This window comes from Bolinopsis microptera, chromosome 5, assembly GCF_026151205.1.
Source record: "Bolinopsis microptera isolate Bmic1 chromosome 5, MBARI_Bmic_1.0, whole genome shotgun sequence".
Taxonomy (NCBI): domain Eukaryota; kingdom Metazoa; phylum Ctenophora; class Tentaculata; order Lobata; family Bolinopsidae; genus Bolinopsis; species Bolinopsis microptera.
Genome location: NC_087076.1, coordinates 5,223,703 through 5,242,429, shown reverse-complemented (window position 1 = coordinate 5,242,429; position 18,727 = coordinate 5,223,703). Strand labels below are relative to the sequence as shown.

Sequence of the window (18,727 nt, the reverse complement as noted above, 5' to 3'; positions counted from 1 at the left end):
CCTCAATCTAACTTCACTGGACTGCTACGCTAGCATCCACACAACAACCTGGGGTAATAAGGCACCTAAAACACTGTAAGGAACATCCTCTCAGAAAGTATACACAATCACAAAGTAAAACAGATCACAATGTAATACGGGAAAAACAACAACTAACACACAAACACTTACCGGCTTCAAGTCGGACACTCTCGTTGTTGTTGGTAGGTCCTAGCCGATTGTTGTTGTCTTCGTATTTACATCTGTATTTACTTGCTTATAGAAAGATTGGTTAATAATCGACAGCAAGTGCTTTACACGCAAATGGCCCAGCGAGTGTAGGTAAAAGTGCGTTTCACGTTTTTTCGTACGTTAAGTGCGTTATGTTTTAAAAGTACGTTAAGTGCGCACGAACCAACTATGTTGGATATTGTGTCGCACTAGAGTACGCTACCTGGATCGTAGTGGATTGCTATTTCGGGGATCTGGGTTGTGGTGTTAAATGGTGATAGAATTGTTGGGGGTAGGCAAAAGGTTGGAGGGTTTCAGGCAAGTATTAGGTAGAATAGACTGCTTACTTCGGTAGTGCATATAATCATGGTTAAAGTAAGACTTAGCTGGTATAGAAGATAGAATAGGTCCTTTAGGCGGTCTCTTCCTACATGTTGTTGTTTCGTTAGTGGAATTCGGTTGATTCTGGTTATTAACAATTGTTAGCATTTTGCAGCGAGACAGAGGGTTATAAAACCGCGCAAAAGATGTGTATACTTTAATAATATCAATACCGTAGTACGTGTTGCACTACAGTACGATTACCTAATAAAATGCCGGGAAAAAAACACTTTCTAGAAGTAAGGTCTAAACTTACTACAAGTACAAATACAATTATCTAACACTCTACTCACTATTACATTTTCCTCTTTTTCCTTTATTTTTGTTGATCCTTTATCTTTTTTAGCACACGAAGGCAAGTAAAAATAAAACACTTCAACTTTTGAGTAGCAAGTTAAATCTTGCGGATTGCTGTGTTGAATCTTAGCTCAACTTCTCTCCTGTTGTTGATCTTCACCAACTGGTACTCTATCGAGTTCCGAAAAACTGCTCTTCTTCTACATAAGGACGTGACACTGGATATTAAAAGTGAACTAGGAGAGTTCTGATTCTCCTTTACAATTTGCTACACTGTTCTTCTTTTTAGGTAGGGCTGGATTCTTCAGAAGTTTACCACTCTTTTTAAACTTTTGTGTGGCAGTGCTTCCACAAGGATCCTTCCCGCCCACCTTTTTCCAAAGGCAGCCTATCTTGGTGTGGAGCATCATTATGTCCGGAAGGCTTGGGAGATGATAACAAATTACCATTTCATTGGAGGCAGAGAGAGGCTGGCGGTTTGCGCTAGTGACAATGTTAGTCATGTGACCCAGATGTTCTGCTGTTGCATTGCTGCCACACTCGGCGTTAACAATGGTGTTTAATGCACAAACAAGATAGGCCTCTTGATTAAGAACATCGTTAATATGACACGCTTCTCAAAAATTGTAGTAGTCTGGTAGGTGTGGCATATTGAGGAAGACATGCCTTTTAAATGCTACCCACTGCCTCTCAAGTGTTGTGTCAGTGATGACTTCTACATCTGCTCATCTGCTCATCTGCATGATGTATCGTGAAATAAATGCGTTATATGACCTGGAAAGGAGGTCGGGGGCCGGGGCCGGGGGGCTACATAAAGGGGGTCGGGGCCGGGGGGCTACATAAAGGGGGTCGGGGCCGGGGGGCTACATAAAGGGGGTCGGGGCTGGGGGCTACATAAAGGGGGTCAGGGGGCCGGGAAGCTACATTAAGGGGGGGCTGGGGGGCTACATAAAGGGGGTCGGGGGCTGGGGGCTACATAAAGGGGGTCAGGGGGCCGGGGGGCTACATAAAGGGGGGGCTGTGGGGCTACATAAAGGGGGTCGGGGGCCGGGGGGCTACATAAAGGGGGTCGGGGGCCGGGGGCTACATAAAGGGGGGGGGGCTATCATATTTCTGTCAGTCCTTACCTCCATGATAACAATTCTTATCGAACAAGTCGAACAAGAAAGCATTCTGCAGACTTATGTATAATCTTATTTCTTTTATTATCATCATATTATGTTTGATTAATACAGTGCTTATAAATCAAGAGGCTTGCATATAATGAACATATTGACATGGGTGCAGAGTTGAGTCTGTACGGAACCTAGTAGTTTCAGTTCCTTGTTTAACTTGCCGTACAGCAAGGACATCCACTACTTTAGCCCGGCGAGGCACATAACTCACCCTACAACTCCATGACAAATGTTTCATATATACTAGCCAAGTTCACAAGATATATCCTTGTGTTTGAGAAGAGCTCGTTAGAACTGCTTCTTTTCCCTTCAGTATCCCACATTCTCTCGAGCTTCGTAACTGCCAGAGAACTCTCTTAAACAATTACTAGACCCGGTGATTATAAATCAAGAGGCTTGCATATAATGAACATATTGACATGGGTGCAGAGTTGAGTCTGTACGGAACCTAGTAGTTTCAGTTCCTTGTTTAACTTGCCGTACAGCAAGGACATCCACTACTTTAGCCCGGTGAGGCACATAACTCACCCTACAACTCCATGACAAATGTTTCATATATACTAGCCAAGTTCACAAGATATATCCTTGTGTTTGAGAAGAGCTCGTTAGAACTGCTTCTTTTCCCTTCAGTATCCCACATTCTTATATAAAGAAAAATTTAGTTAAGAAAAATAAAATATTCATTAATAATTGTATTCATTCTTTTCATTCTTCAATTCTTATCACTTTTCCTTATTATCTTTTTCTTCTTAAGCATCTCGTAACCATACCTTCCAATATAGCTTGTCATCTGTAATACTTCTGGGATGAAAAATTCTGCAATAGTGGCCGTAGGCACCGGTTACACTAGCAGTTAATAAAAACTTGTTTAAATTTATAAAAAGTCCCACATTAAAATATTTGGGCGATTTAAAATAAGTTACTTACATAAACGTTTCTGACAGACAATGTGCCTTGTTTAAAGAATAATATGGTAGTGAGGAGAACTGCAGGTCTCGCTCAACCTCTCCCGATCTCTTATCTGTTTAAGCTTAGTTGCTTTTGTTCTGATTGCGCATACGTCGTACAACATATTCCAGATACAAGGACTGTGTTCTTTTGCTGTTACCATAAACTGATCTGAAATAACCGTGAAGTTAAGCTGCTGCATTTAGGTTACGGATATAGGTTACTGTCAAGTATCGGTAGTTTATTTGAAACGGGACCGCGACCGCTTAGACATATACGCAAGGAGAAATACACGGTATTTTGAAACTAAGCAGATAATGTATCACCGATAATTGCTTCTCTGACATAGGATAGTTAATAACTGATAGTTATGATATGTATATTATAACTATACCATCCAATATAGCTGAGTAATGAGGCTACTTTCTTTTTGTCATCTGTAATATCTTCTAGGATGAAAGATTCCTCTAACTGTTCTATCCAGCTATCCAGGTAATCTGCATTGCCACACCAAGGTTCTCTTGCTCTCGTCGCCATAGTAATATATCAGAAGACCAGTGAAACGATGTGTTCATAAGTTGTAAAACCCTAAATATAGAAATGATTAATTACATCAATTACATTAATCAATCATCAATAATCAATGATTATTACACTTTTCTTTATTCTGAGTTCTTCCTGAGATAAGGCCCTATTGATAAACAAATTATAGATATAAAGAACCACCCACTGCATCAAATGACATAAGTTATCTGTAGTGGCTTTTTTCAGTGAACCCCATAAGTTGTTAACATTAAATGATCTAACATTCTTTATTTCCAACCATTCTCCTCTCCCATATGAAGCTGTTCTAGTAGCTTTTGTCCTAGAACAAAATAATACTTTCCAGATTTTTTTGTTCGCATTCTGCTTCACAATAAGATCCATCAACTTTTATAGCAGGCTCCAAGTCAGGCTCTCGCACAGACTCTTCTGATTTCCCCAATAAATAATGCGGTATTATCATAGAACATCTTGAGAGTCTTCTTAGGGCTGTAGTAATATGTTTCTGCTACGGTTTTAGAGCCCTGAACTGTTGGGGGATCATACACTTAGTACTGTATTGCACCAGTACACTTTAGAGATGATAAACCCATCCTCATTCTGTTCTAGTGATTTGTTTAGGCAACTTGTACGAACACCGATGGGACATTAAGACAACATTAAGACAACATTAAGACAACAATAAGACAACATTAAGACAACATTAAGACAACAATAAGACAACGTTAACGTATACGGCCGGGATTTCATTGCCGCAGTTAAAAAGGGTAGGATTATTACACACACAGATTTTTAAATTATCTGTTCAGATACTTTGGACTGCTAGTTAAAAGTCGGAAATTTAAATTGATGCTTAATTGATAATGAAATAACTGGTTTACAATATAATGATGATAAATTGATACTGAAATAACTGGTTTACAATATAGAATAAAACAAATATCTTAATAACGAGTTTTAGGTTTCAGGGCGTTTCCTTGAGCATAAAGGCGTGTTAGGTCTCTATGTTTTCTGTTGCAGATATCTTTTGCCGCTGGGTATACGGTTTGGAGCGTTACTTTACGTAGCTGCAGGAACGAGCTCTCAAGGGATTGTATGTCCACGAGTGCTGCTTCTGCAATGCACCTTTTTCTGTAGAAGTGCGATCGACAAATGCCTCTTTCTTCTAGGACTGTTGAAAGAGATTTCCCGTTGATGGTCAAGTTGAGTACTGTCCTGTATTCAACCAAAGCTCCGTCAATGCTGATGTTCCTCACTCGTGTCCGACGAGCTGCTGGAGGAGGTGGTGTATTTGGGGCTGCGGGAGGAGGGGTCGTTTACCAGGCAAATACTTTGCTTTAAAATGTTTCTTATTTTGGTGCAATAGATACACCTAGTAGTAGTAGTAGTAGTAGCAGTAGTAAACCCGCGATGGGGTGACATGTGCCTCAATAGGATATTACAAACATTTATTTTATCATAATAATATAATTCGAAAATATCAATAAATTATGGTTGATCCTTCAACCATATATAATATTATATATCAACCATAGATATAAAAAATTTAAATAATCTACACTAAAGAATCAATAATTCTTATTATCTTATTATCATTTCGACTAGTGAAGTTTTTTTTAATGGTTTTATCTGACAATGATCTTTAATTTAGAATACAAAAACAATATGATCACCAACTTGCACTTACACACATTACACATACTATGGTAGAAGCCTCGGGTCACAACAACCTATTTCACAGCTGTGCTGTATATATTTCTGCACTCATTAATTAAGACAAAGCTTTTTTTCAAGATAATGATAGTTCAAACCCAACATAATAATTACATACAGAATACATTACCCAATATCAATCTCATGGCCAAAGTCATTGGAAGTTTTCCTTCTAATCCTTTCCTTAGAAGGAGTTTTTCCAACACCCAGTCGATCGATATTCTTTGGAGCAGCGTTGTCAGCAGGGTGGTTGTGGAGTTTGGAGCCAATGGATAAAGAGTTATCTGTGAACACATATCGAGAGCTCAAACACTTCTTAATATACTTCATAATACACAGGTACTTACTAAACTGTCATGTGAACCCTACCCAGGTAACAGGTTCTTGGTTGTCCGGCTGTTAGGATGGTTATAATATGGATCACATCACAAATGATACGTCACTGATTGGGCCATGTGATGTGATACCTGTGGGAGGCCGAAATGAGAGGTTCCTAGTTGTCGGTCACCGATTGCAGGGATACCTTTTGTAAGTACATCCCCAAAGAATCAGTAATTCTAACCCTACTCCAAATCCAATATCATAATTTACAATACTCACCTATTTCCCCGTCTTTCTCCCTTCCCTTAAATCCTTTTTAGATCCTCATTTCCATTCCATACGAATGAGTACAAGTAAAACACTTTAAATATAATGAAATGTAAAAATCGATAACAAAAAGGAGAAAGAACAACAATGAGGATGAGACGGCCACCTCTAGTGCGGGCTCGAGTTCGGCTCCGTACTCGGCGATGTGGGGCTGTTGTAGTACGGTGGGGCCCGGGCTGCGTATCCATTCTGTTGGCCGCTTGCTCAGCCATATACTCTATTTCTATCTGCAGGTCCCGTATCCTTCTTTCCGCACGTCTTAGACGCTTCTTCAACTCCTCGAGCTCTCTGAGGTCATATGTGTACGCGTTGCTCAGTGATGCGACTGCCATCAGCAAATCTCTAGACGATGACATGAAGAATAAGTAACTAGAAAAGGAATATCAAGGTTAAACAAACGGATAAAGGGAGGTGTAAAAGGTAAGTTAAGAATACAAAATCAAAACATAAATCTACAATATACCGTAGTCTCAAGTAACAAATTAGAAGTTAAACAATGAAACTCGTGAATCAAAATAATTACATACAATAAAAATATCCAAACAGAAAGAAAGAGTTCTCAGAAAGTCTTCTCCATGTCTATGAGGTACACCAGGCTGTCCAGTGCCGTTGAAGTCGCAGTTGGACGAATTCTCGCGAATCTCTTCGAGTTGCTGTGTTGAATCTCAGAGCAACTGGTCTCCTGTTGTTGATTTTCACCAATTGGTACTCCCTCGAGTTTCTGAAAACCTTCCTTCGTCTCCTGCATATGTCTGTGATGCTGGACATTCCAATATAGCTGAGTAATGAGGCTTCTTTCTTTCTGTCATCTGTAATATCTTCTAGGATGAAAGATTCCTCTTACTGTTCTATCCAGCTATCCAGGTAATCTGCATTGCCACACCAAGGTTCTCTTGCTCTCGTCACCATAGTAATATATCAGAAGACCATTGAAACGTTGTGTTCATAAGTTGTAAACCCCTAAATATAGAAATGATTAATTACATCGATTACATTAATCAATCATCAATAATAAATGATTAATTACATCAATTACATTAATCAATCATCAATAATCAATGATTATTACACTTTTCTTTATTCTTTTCTTTATTCTGAGTTCTTCCTGAGATAAGGCCCTATTAATAAACAAATTATAGATATAAAGAACCACCCACTGCATCAAATGACAAAAGTTACCTGTAGTGGCTTTTTTCAGTGAACCCCACAAGTTGTTAACATTAAATGATCTAACATTCTTTATTTCCAACCATTTTCCTCTCTCATATGAAGCTGTTCTAGTAGCTTTTGTCCTTGAAAAAAGCATTACTTTCCAGAGTTTTTGGTTCGCATTTTGCTTCACAATAAGATCCAGCAACTTTTATAGCAGGCTCCAAGTCAGGCTCTCGCACAGACTCTTCTGATTTCCCCAATAAATAATGCGGTATTATCATAGAACATCTTGAGAGTCTTCTTAGGGCCGTAGTGATATGTTTCTGCTACGGTTTTAGAGCCCTGAACTGTTGGGGGGATCATACACTTAGTACTGTATTGCACCAGTACACTTTAGAGATGATAAACCCATCCTCATTCTGTTCTAGTAATTTGTTTATTTGTAGTGTACTATTCTTTTCTGCCCATCTTCAAAAGGCAAATACTTTGCTTTAAAATCTTTCTCATTTTGGTGCAATAGATACCTTATCGGACCTTATTTGGACGGACATTACATGAACGGACACAATTATGAACGGACATTAATATGAACGGTCGAAGGCATTCAAAACCATCAAAAATCCGAATTTTTTTCAATTTTTGACTTTTTTTAAATTTCAGCAAATGATTTTTTAATCCATTTTTTATACAGTAAGTAAGAAAAGCAGTCATTAAGCAGTAAAAATGTTAAAATATTTGTACATGATCAGTGTCTAATATCACATATCATCTTCATCAAATGGGTTTTCGTGCATGAAATAGTCCATGCTTAAAACATCAGTGATTTCTAGCTTTATGGAAACCTTTTTAAAAAATCAAACTACCCCGGTCCTGCATTTCAGTGTTACTGTTAACTTTTACAAGCCATTCGGCGTGAAGTGGTTTTATCTTAGACAACTTAAGGTTAACCTTAACATCACGTGGAGCTTTCCTAGCATTGTTTCATTACCGCCCCCGAGTAATATGAACTATAACAACGTCGGAAAATGTCCTTGGCAACACGATTTACCGTGATATCTAGAGGCTGGAGCAAGTTTGTCATGTTGGCGGGGACTAGTTCATGAACTTTGTTGTTGAGTGCCATAATTTCGTTGACTTTTTTCCTCCAAGTGACCCTTGAAAACATCATATACTTTTAGTTTTCTGTGCCTCCGGCAGACCAAGGAGAACCTTTCCGTCGTTAACTTACGTCACAATAAAGTTCTCAAAGTTGTCATATTCTGGAAAAATTTTTGAAAAAATTTCAACGGACTTTAACTTGGACGGACATTAATTGAACGGACTTTATTTGAACGGACATTAAGATGAACGCTAGGGCCTCCAGCGTTCAAGTAATGTCCGTCCAAATAAGGTCCGATAAGGTACACCTAGTAGTAGTATAAGCAGTAGTAAACCTGCGATGGGGTGACATGTGCCTCAATAGGATATTACAAACATTTATTTTATCATAATAATATAATTCGAAAATATCAATATTATATAGACGTTGACTGAATATATATTAGTATTATATATATAATTTATATATATATATATATATATGTATATACATTTATTACATATGTATGTTATGACTTTGGATAATCAGTAATGGGAGGCATAAAGTTGAATTAAGACAAGTTTTCAGTTGACCTGGTAAAACTCTTTCAAGGATTAGTGGATACATCTCCTTTGTTGTTCGACGGATGACAGAAGCTAGGCTTATTCTGTTGGAGCCTCTTTCGATCATGCCTAGTACCCATTCACACCTTCGCTCCTTACCCCTGAAACAGATTACTTTAAAAAGGCAATATACACCTAAAACTATATGACAACTGAAGGTCCTGTTATTCTATGTTCACGAGTAAGATTGTGTCCACAGCTCACCTGTGGTTTTTTCGTCGTCCCAGTTGTGCCTCGTCAATTTCGACGACACGACCAAATCCTCCAATGACATTGCTGCAGGACTTCCATAACCATTCCTGTAAATAATCTGCTGTCTGACAAAAAAGTCTTGATACGTGGAGATTTTTATTATAAGCAGGTAAATAATATGTATAAGTGTACTATGCAAAGACTGATTTAGATGGTAGTCAGTCTTAACTACACGTTAGGTTACTAATTTGCTATTCAATTGTTGTGTATTCTTAATAATCACCTTTATCCTTCCAGTGATGTCCTTTTTGATTCGTGAAACCAACGGTATACTCACGCCTGCCTCCTCTGCAACTTGTCGCACTGTAATACATGTGTCAGTTTCTTTTTAAGTGTAAGGTGCCAACAGCATGTGACAAAATTTCAAAGTGACCCACCAAACAGATTTAAAGTTTATTAACACCAATTTTTTCCAAATTTACCCATCAACTTACAACAGTTTTTACTCTTGGCCAAACCGTACAGAATTGTAAGAATCTGTGTACAATTCCCACTGAACCTGGTTAGCTCAGTCAGTGCAAACCGTACGTGTTCATCGTACCTGCGTGTAATATGCAAAAGTTCTTTCGTGTAGTTAATTTAGTCATGCTGACATATCAAGTAGTTTTAAAAACAACAAAAAATGACATGACTGGAAGAAAAATTAACAGGGTCAAAGATCGATGATATTGGTAATATTAGTATCTACAGACATACTCGCATGGAGTGGATCGGTAAATATCTTCGACATATACGTATTGTAGCAGCTGGTTGCAATGAGGGCATTCCCGTTTCCACACCATCTGCAATTAGATTTTGTAAATGTTCACAACATGTTAAACATAGATAACAGATAAATGATGAAAATAGCTATCACGTGCATGTACATAATAAATGAATAAATAAATTCTAATTACACGCTTCGACATCAAAATATACCCAACAAAGATGTACATTTAAGTCATTCAAGCGAGACATAGTAAGAAACTCACCCCTAGTGTGATCAGAAATAACCAAGCAGACTGCTCAGAAGCTAACGCCGGCACAATTGTAGTAAGAAAATAAGACATAACACTTAAAATGTTGATTTTATAACGTTATGCATTATTGTTGCATATTTTTCTTTTATACGTAAGAAATTGCTGTTCTAAAGTATCTATACATCAAAATTTCGGTGGCATCTGGTTGCGACGCGACGTCTAATACACGCTCGACCGAGAAAATAGGATATTCCTATATTTGACCAAATGAAACACAATTTATGAAAATAATACAAATGTAAAAAACCAACAATCAAATACTAGATAAAATTGTTTTTTAAAATGCTTTCATATCCTTAGCAGTGGACCCTGACAACAAGAAGAAAAAAGACACAACCAGCAATATAACATCGCCCTCCCTCAAGGACTTCATGCACTTAGCATGAGACTGGGACACTTCTGCATGATATTACCACAATCAGAATAACTCTTGACACAGAATCATTCATCCTCTGCTCAGCATACTTAGACATCACTCTTCCTATTAACAACCCGTTGTTATTAGACCTCATTACTCATTGTAACCTCAACAAAATCCCTCTAGTCATGGTACTGATTCTCCTTTACAACATAGTGGAACTTACTACACTGTTCTTCTTTTTAGGTAGGGCTGGATTCTTCAGAAGTCAACCACTCTTTTTAAAATTTAGTGTAGCAGTGCTTCCCTGCCGCCCACCTTTTTCCAAAGGCAGCCTATCTTGGTGTGGAGCTTTAAGTCCATTATGTTCGGAAGGCTTGGGGGAAGATAACAAATTACCATTTCATTGGAGGCAGAGAGAGGTTCAAGTCGCTGGCGGTCAGCTCTCATGACAATGTTAGTCATGTGTCCCAGATGTTCTGCTGTTGCGTTGCTACCACACTCGGTGTTAACAATGGTGTTTAATGCAAAAACAAGATAGGCCTCTTGATTAAGAACATCGTCCATAGGACACGCTTCCCAAAAGTTGTAGTAGTCTGGTAGGTGTGGCATATTGAGGAAGCCTTTGAAATGCTACCCACTGCCTCTCAAGTGTTGTGTCAGTGATCTGACTTCTACATCTGGGTCACGAAATCCTCTCCGAACCTCCACGTGGTGTGGCCTGGTTGGCACTAACGGGTGGTGTGCTCTCTTGTTGAGTACTAAGGTTGGGACTTGCCAACTCAAAGTTCCCATGGGAACCAGGAAGTCAACAATAACAGCTACCAAGCACCAGGAAATTTCTCTTTCAGTTATCAGGTTACAAGATAGTACACACACAAATGACGATACGTTAGACACAGATACCTAGCTCTAAGAGCTATTAAATCACCAGGAAATTCTCTTTCAGCTTTCAGGTCCCATCGAAGTCACCCACCACAGAGCTAGGGATTCCAATTCGCTCATCCTGACTACAAGGACACACTGATAATGAGTAGTCTTGGCACTTCTCCCTCCAGTAACCACTTTTCAGGTCTTTTCAGTTAAGACAGCTAATGCGTAAGGGCTGACACACGCTAGACACAGGCTCGTGATAAGACAGAATTAGGGATTTCAACTCTGACTACGTGGACACACTGATAACGAGAATTCCTGGCACTTCTTCCTCCAGTAATCACTTTTCAGGGGACCGGGTTAGCTTTGCCACACTCTTTATTGAAGTGTGACTGGACGCTCTACAATCATCTAGTAGCAGCAGAGTTTGACTGACATCCTTTCTGGTTCTATTCAGTTTCTACAGCGGAAGTTCTCAACACTCGAATCAGTTCATCTTGGACATCCTACAGAGATGCTTTATCACAGCCTGCCCCATTACACGGGGAACCCTTAGATCTACAGTACCCTGGTGGACAGCTTAGCTCATTAAAGCATAGTGGACCTCTTTAGTTCTGAGACGCAAAGCTAACCGGACCAGGAATAAACATCAATGCAATGCTTAGGGGATGCAAATAGGACATACAACGTTTAACGATTTACTCGAACTTTTGATTCATTTTTAAGCTCGACGTTACATGTTATCAATTCAGGACAGATATTCCTTCTTCAGGTTCATTGAGGAAATCGTACCCGCTATTTGCGTTATACATGGCAAGTATCTGGACTAATGATATAACTTAGGATCTCAATCAATCATAAATTCCTCTCAGATTCCCAGGCTGCATTTAAAGCCCTTAACAGCACCAATTTTAACTCCAGGTTCGTTCTGAACATCTCAGACCAACTCAACTCGCTAGGTTTTCTCATCGAGTAGAACTTTGTTCCAGGACATGAAGGAGTATACGGTAAAGAACTATAATCAACACCCAAATAAAAGATTATCTCTTCAATCTCCTTATCAAGAAGTATAAACAGGTGGCACTCAGTGATAAAGGAAAACCCCCACTAACATTTTTCCTCAACAAAAACAGGTACAAGAAAATTAACATCACAGGCACTCACATCAGATGGCTAACATGGCTACTATCAGGACACAGCCCACTAGCATACTTCCAGACGGTAGCAAACAACTCCAATTTCGAAACACAAGACTGTGAACAGTGCCCAGGGGAAGCAGAAACATCACAACACTTCCTATGTGAATGCATCCAGCTGATGACAACTAGAATGAGGATATTTGGTAAACCCATCCTAACAATTGAGGAACCCATCAATAGTAAACTCGACCACATTATCAAATTCGTGGAACAGTCAACAAGGTTTGACAGAGACGATCTATTTGGATAAGCATCTAGGACATACACCAAGGTTCATAAACAATCATACACTAGACCCACACAGGACTATCTCAGATAGTGATACATATTCAGGTGTGGACCATGCTCGGAAGTCCCTCGCCTGCCCGCTAAAGAAGAACATCTGAAGTGGGTTTGCTCTGAGCAAGGTAGTAACAGCTTCGAGACTCCAGAGGTCTGTTGCGTTGATATCTATTATTCTATGTTTTTGTATATACTTAGGGAGTCCTGGAGTGTGGCTAGCAGGAGTCACACTCTGTGGGCACGGCGAGAAGGCCTCCCTCTTCACTAGGAGGCCAGAAACCGTTGACCAAAACAGAGAGAGACTTCTACATCTGCTGATCTGCAGATGTATCGTGAAATTAATGACCGGGGAACCGCGTCATAAAGGGGGTCGGGGGGCTTTTATATTTCTGGCAGTCCTTATCTCCATGATAACACTTCTTATCGAACAAGTCGAACAAGAAAGCATTCTGCAGACTTATTTCTTTTATTATCATCATATTATGTATGATTAATACAGTGTTTATCCGATATAAATAAAAATGTAGTTAAGAAAAATAAAATATTCATTAATAATTGTATTCATTCTTTTCATTCTTCAATTCTTATCACTTTTTCTTATTATCTTTTTCTTATTATTTTTTTCTTATTTCTAATTTTCTTAAGCGGTATTAAGATGTTCTTCAGTATCTCGTAACCATACCTTCCAATATAGCTGAGTAATGAGGCTACTTTCTTTCTGTGATCTGTAATATCTTCTAGGATGAAAGATTCCTCTAACTGTTCTATCCAGCTATCCAGGTAATCTGCATTGCCACACCAAGGTTTTCTTGCTCTCGTCGCCATTGTAAAATATCAGAAGACCAGTGAAACGATGTGTTCATAAGTTGTAAACCCCTAAATATAGAAATGATTAATTACATCAATTACATTAATCAATCATCAATAATCAATGATTATTACACTTTTCTTTATTCTGAGTTCTTCCTGAGATAAGGCCCTATTGATAAACAAATTATAGATATAAAGAACCACCCACTGCATCAAATGACAAAAGTTACCTGTAGTGGCTTTTTTCAGTGAACCCCACAAGTTGTTAACATTAAATGATTTAACATTCTTTATTTCCAACCATTCTCCTCTCTCATATGAAGCTGTTCTAGTAGCTTTTGTCCTAGAACAAAATAATACTTTCCAGAGGACTTGGTTCGCATTCTGCTTCACAATAAAACCCATAAACTTTTATAGCAGGCTCCAAGTCAGGCTCTCGCACAGACTCTTCTCATTTCCCCAATAAAAAATGCGGTATTATCATAGAACATCTTGAGAGTCTTCTTAGGGCCGTAGTGATATGTTTGTGCTACGTGACGTCACGTGAGGGAGTGTGACGTCACGTGAGGGAGTGTGACGTCACGTGAGGGAGTGTGACGTCACGTGATACCTAGCTTGTATTATCATAGAACATCTTGAAAGTCTTCTTAGGGCTGTAGTGATATGTTTGTGCTACGTGACGTCACGTGAGGGAGTGTGACGTTACGTGAGGGAGTGTGACGTCATTTGAGGGAGTGTGACGTCACGTGATACTTAGCTTGTATTATCATAGAACATCTTGAAAGTCTTCTTAGGGCTGTAGTGATATGTTTGTGCTGCTGCTTTAGGGCCCTGAAATGTGGGGGGATCATACACTTAGTACTGTATTGCACCAGTACACTTTTTAGATGATAAACCCATCCTCATTCTGTTCTAGTAATTTGTTTATTTGTAGTGTACTATTCTTTTCTGCCCATCTTCAAAAGTAACATATACTTTGCTTTAAAATCTTTCTTATTTTGGTTCAATAGATACACCTAGTAGTAGTAGTAGTAGCAGTAGTAAACCCGCGATGGTTTACTACTGCCATAGTTATAAAAAATTGAAATAATCTACACTAAAGAATCAATAATTCTTATTATCTTATTATCATTTCCACTAGTGAAGTTTTTTTTTTAATTGTTTTATCTGACAATGATCATTAACTTAGAATACAAAAACAATATGATCACCAACTTGCACTTACACACATTACACATACTATGGTAGAAGCCTCGGGTCACAACAACCACGAGGACAAAACTTCCAAATCAGTACCCCACTGACAAGTACAATAACAATAACAACTATTGCAGGGATACCTTTTGTAAGTACATCCCCAAAGAATCAATAATTCTTATTATCTTATTATCATTTCCACTAGTGAGGTTTTGGTTCAAGACTTCCTCACAGGTAGATTCCTTGTTTAAATTCGTTGTGTTTTCTGGCTCTGTACATGCTGAGGAGACCACTCACTCCTTTGCAAAGGGGACGCAACCTGTCTTGCTCTCTTCTCTGCTGCCTCTGCCGCCTCATTAGCTAGTCTGTTACGACGTTGATTACGTCTTCTAGCTGTTGCACCAAACGTCGCTATACCCCGACCTCTCCTACTTCCCCGACCCCTGCTGTTATTCCCTGCAGGCATGATAAGCCTGCAAAAAATGCATGATATCACTTCTTATCGAACTAGTCGAACAAGAAAGCATTCTGCAGACTTATGTATAATCTTATTTCTTTTATTATCATCATATTACGTATGTATGATTAATACAGTGTTCATCCGATTTAAAGAAAAATATAGTTAAGAAAAATAAAATATTCATTCATAATTGTATTCATTCTTTTCATTCTTCAATTCTTATCACTTTTTCTAATTATCTTTTTCTTATTCAGCATCTCGTAACCATACCTTCCAATATAGCTGTCATCTGTAATATCTTCTAGAATGAAAGATTCTGCAATAGTGGCCGTAGCCACCGGTTAAACTAGCAGTTAATAAAAGCTTGTTTAAATTTATAAAAAGGTCCCACATTAAAATATTTGGGCGATTTAAGATAAGATACTTACATAAACGTTTCTGACAGACAATGTGCCGTGTTTAAAGAATAATATGGTAGAGAGTAGAACTGCAGTATAGGTCTCGCTCAACCTCTCCCGATCTCTTATCTGTTTAAGCTTAGTCGCTTTTGTTCTGATTGCGCATACGTCGTACAACATATTCCAGATACAAGGACTGTGTTCATTTGCTGTTACCATAACTGATCTGAAATAACCGTGAAGTTAAGCTGCTGCATTTAGGTTACGGATATAGGTTACTGTCAAGTATCGGTAGTTTATTTGAAACGGGACCGCGACCGCTTAGACATATACGCAAGGAGAAATACACGGTATTTTGAAACTAAGCAGATAATGTATCACCGATAATTGCTTCTCTGACATAGGATAGTTAATAACTAATAGTTATGATATGTATATTATAACCATACCTTCCAATATAGCTGAGTAATGAGGCTACTTTCTTTCTGTCATCTGTAATATCTTCTAGGATGAAAGATTCCTCTAACTGTTCTATCCAGCTATCCAGGTAATCTGCATTGCCACACCAAGGTTCTCTTGCTCTCGTCGCCATAGTAATATATCAGAAGACCAGTGAAACGATGTGTTCATAAGTTGTAAAACCCTAAATATAGAAATGATTAATTACATCAATTACATTAATCAATCATCAATAATCAATGATTATTACACTTTTCTTTATTCTGAGTTCTTCCTGAGATAAGGCCCTATTAATAAACAAATTATAGATATAAAGAACCACCCACTGCATCAAATGACAAAAGTTACCTGTAGTGGCTTTTTTCAGTGAACCCTACAAGTTGTTAACATTAAATGATCTAAAATAATTAAAATAATACTTTCCAGATTTTTTGGTTCGGATTCTGCTTCATAATAAGATCCATCAACTTTTATAGCAGGCTCCAAGTCAGGCTCACGCACAGACTCTTCTGATTTCCCCAATAAAAAATGCGGTATAATCATAGAACATCTTGAAAGTCTTCTTAGGGCCGTAGTGATATGTTTGTGCTACGTGACGTCACGTGAGGGAGTGTGACGTCACGTGAGGGAGTGTGACGTCAGGTGATACTTAGCTTGTATTATCATAGAACATCTTGAGAGTCTTCTTAGGGCTGTAGTGATATGTTTGTGATACGGTTTTAGGGCCCTGAACTGTGGGGGGATCATACACTTAGTACTGTATTCAGTATTGCACCAGTACAGTAGAGATGATAAACCCATCCTCATCCTGTTCTAGTAGTAGTAATTTGTAGTGTACTATTCTTTTCTGCCCATCTTCAAAAGGCATATACTTTGCTTTAAAATCTTTTTTATTTTGGTGCAATAGATACACCTAGTAGTAGTAGTAGTAGCAGTAGTAAACCCGCGATGGGATGACATGTGCCTCAATAGGATATTACAAACATTTATTTTATCATAATAATATAATTCGAAAATATCAATAAATTATGGTTGATCCTTCAACCATATATAATATTATGTATCAACCATAGATATAAAAAATTAAAATAATCTACACTAAAGAATCAATAATTCTTATTATCTTATTATCATTTCCACTAGTGAAGTTTTTTTAATGGTTTTATCTGACAATCATCTTTAATTTAGAATACAAAAACAATATGATCACCAACTTGCACTTACACACATTACACATACTATGGTAGAAGCCTCGGGTCACAAAAACCACGAGGACAAAACTTCCAAATCAGTACCCCACTTACAAATACAATAACAATAACAACTATTGCAGGGATACCTTTTGTAAGTACATCCCCAAAGAATCAATAACTCTTATTATCTTATTATCATTTCCACTAGTGAGGTTTTGGTTCAAGGCTTCCTCGCAGGTAGATTCCTTGTTTAAATTCGTTGTGTTTTCTGGCTCTGTACTTGCTGAGGAGACCACTCGGCACTCTGTTCAACTCCTTTGCAACGGAATTATTAGCGTAAAGGTTGTTGATAGAATCAACAGTAAAGTCCGGTCTCAACTTGAATCCCAATATATCACGATAAAACTCAGCGATGATACTCACTATGACTCATCTTATCTTTAAATTAGGTTTGTTTCAGACCCTCCGTTCATACAATCTTGCAACCCTCACTTCAGACCGAAGTAGTTGATATTTTATGTGCTAACTCCCCTCTCTGGGATCTCCGTACTACTATTAACTAACATTTGATGTTTAGTCTTCTTTTTCTTCTTTGATTTTTTAATTGCTGCAACTTCTATCGGCCTGACCATTTCTAGTGCTGTCACTAAATCAAAGTTATGTTCTTTAGACAAGCGACTTTTTGTGGTACAACAATATATGCCGCATACCAATCTGTCTCTGATAATTTAATCTGTATAAAGATATCCATCTGCTTTGTATAGTCTTGTATCGGCGCTGGTGGATGATAGGCCGGTGGGGGTGGTATGTTCATCATCATTCTTCTTCTGACACCAAGTTAAGAAATGAAAGCCAGTATCATGTGCTAAATACAAATATATAATATAAAACCTTGATCAGTTAGTTGACTTATAATAATCTTCTTTGGCAGGCTTGCAAAGGTGCACCAACTGAACCAGAACGATGTTAGAAGATGGGAAGTTGGTCGTTTACCACCTGACAGTCTATGCAACGTCTATGCAACGTCCGTGCAACAACAAAAGAACCGTCTATGCAACGTCTATGCAACGTCCCTGCACAATGAACACTCTATGCACACTCCCTACTAGCCGGTTAGTAGCCGGCTAGTAGCCGGTGTTCATATGGTACTGTGCAGGGACGTTGCATAGACGTTGCATAGACGTTGCATAGACGTTGCATAGACTGACCGTGCAGGGAGTGTGCATAGAGTGTTCATTGTGCAGGGACGTTGCATAGACGTTGCATAGACGGTTCTTTTGTTGTTGCACGGACGTTGCATAGACGTTGCATAGACTGTCAGGTGGTAAACGACCAAGTTGCCGAACGATCGAGTGGCAGTGGCAAAATATGCAAAGTTATGGTAAAGCAATGGCAAGTCTTCTTGGAGTAAAGGTGTTCAGAAAGTTCTCTTTCGGTCCAGTCATCAAACAAACTCTAA

The 18,727-nt window shown here is 38.5% G+C and overlaps 2 protein-coding genes across 2 annotated transcripts in view; one reads left to right on the top strand and one right to left on the bottom strand.

Moving 5' to 3' along the window:
- Positions 1-18,727, top strand: part of LOC134815847 (uncharacterized) — a 305,237-nt gene that overhangs the window by 81,732 nt on the left and 204,778 nt on the right. The window lies entirely within an intron of this gene.
- Positions 14-10,268, bottom strand: LOC134814679 (uncharacterized). The gene is made up of 8 exons (XM_063822846.1): positions 9,717-10,268; positions 9,455-9,561; positions 9,244-9,323; positions 8,973-9,067; positions 8,739-8,869; positions 5,398-5,551; positions 172-242; positions 14-48 (listed from the first exon to the last, which is right to left on the bottom strand). The coding sequence occupies exons 1-8, from the start codon at positions 9,800-9,802 to the stop codon at positions 14-16; spliced, it is 759 nt and encodes a 252-aa protein (XP_063678916.1). The 5' UTR covers positions 9,803-10,268.

Bases quoted from the DNA above. Each gene is read 5' to 3' on its own strand.
- LOC134814679 (XM_063822846.1), bottom strand. From the start codon at position 9,802: ATGGTGTGGAAACGGGAATGCCCTCATTGCAACCAGCTGCTACAATAC. The intron at 9,562-9,716 runs GTATGTCTGTAG...TATTACACGCAG, and splicing joins TACCGATCCACTCCATGCGA to GTACGATGAACACGTACGGT. The intron at 243-5,397 runs GTAATGTATTCT...AAGTAAATACAG, and splicing joins GGCCATGAGATTGATATTGG to ATGTAAATACGAAGACAACA.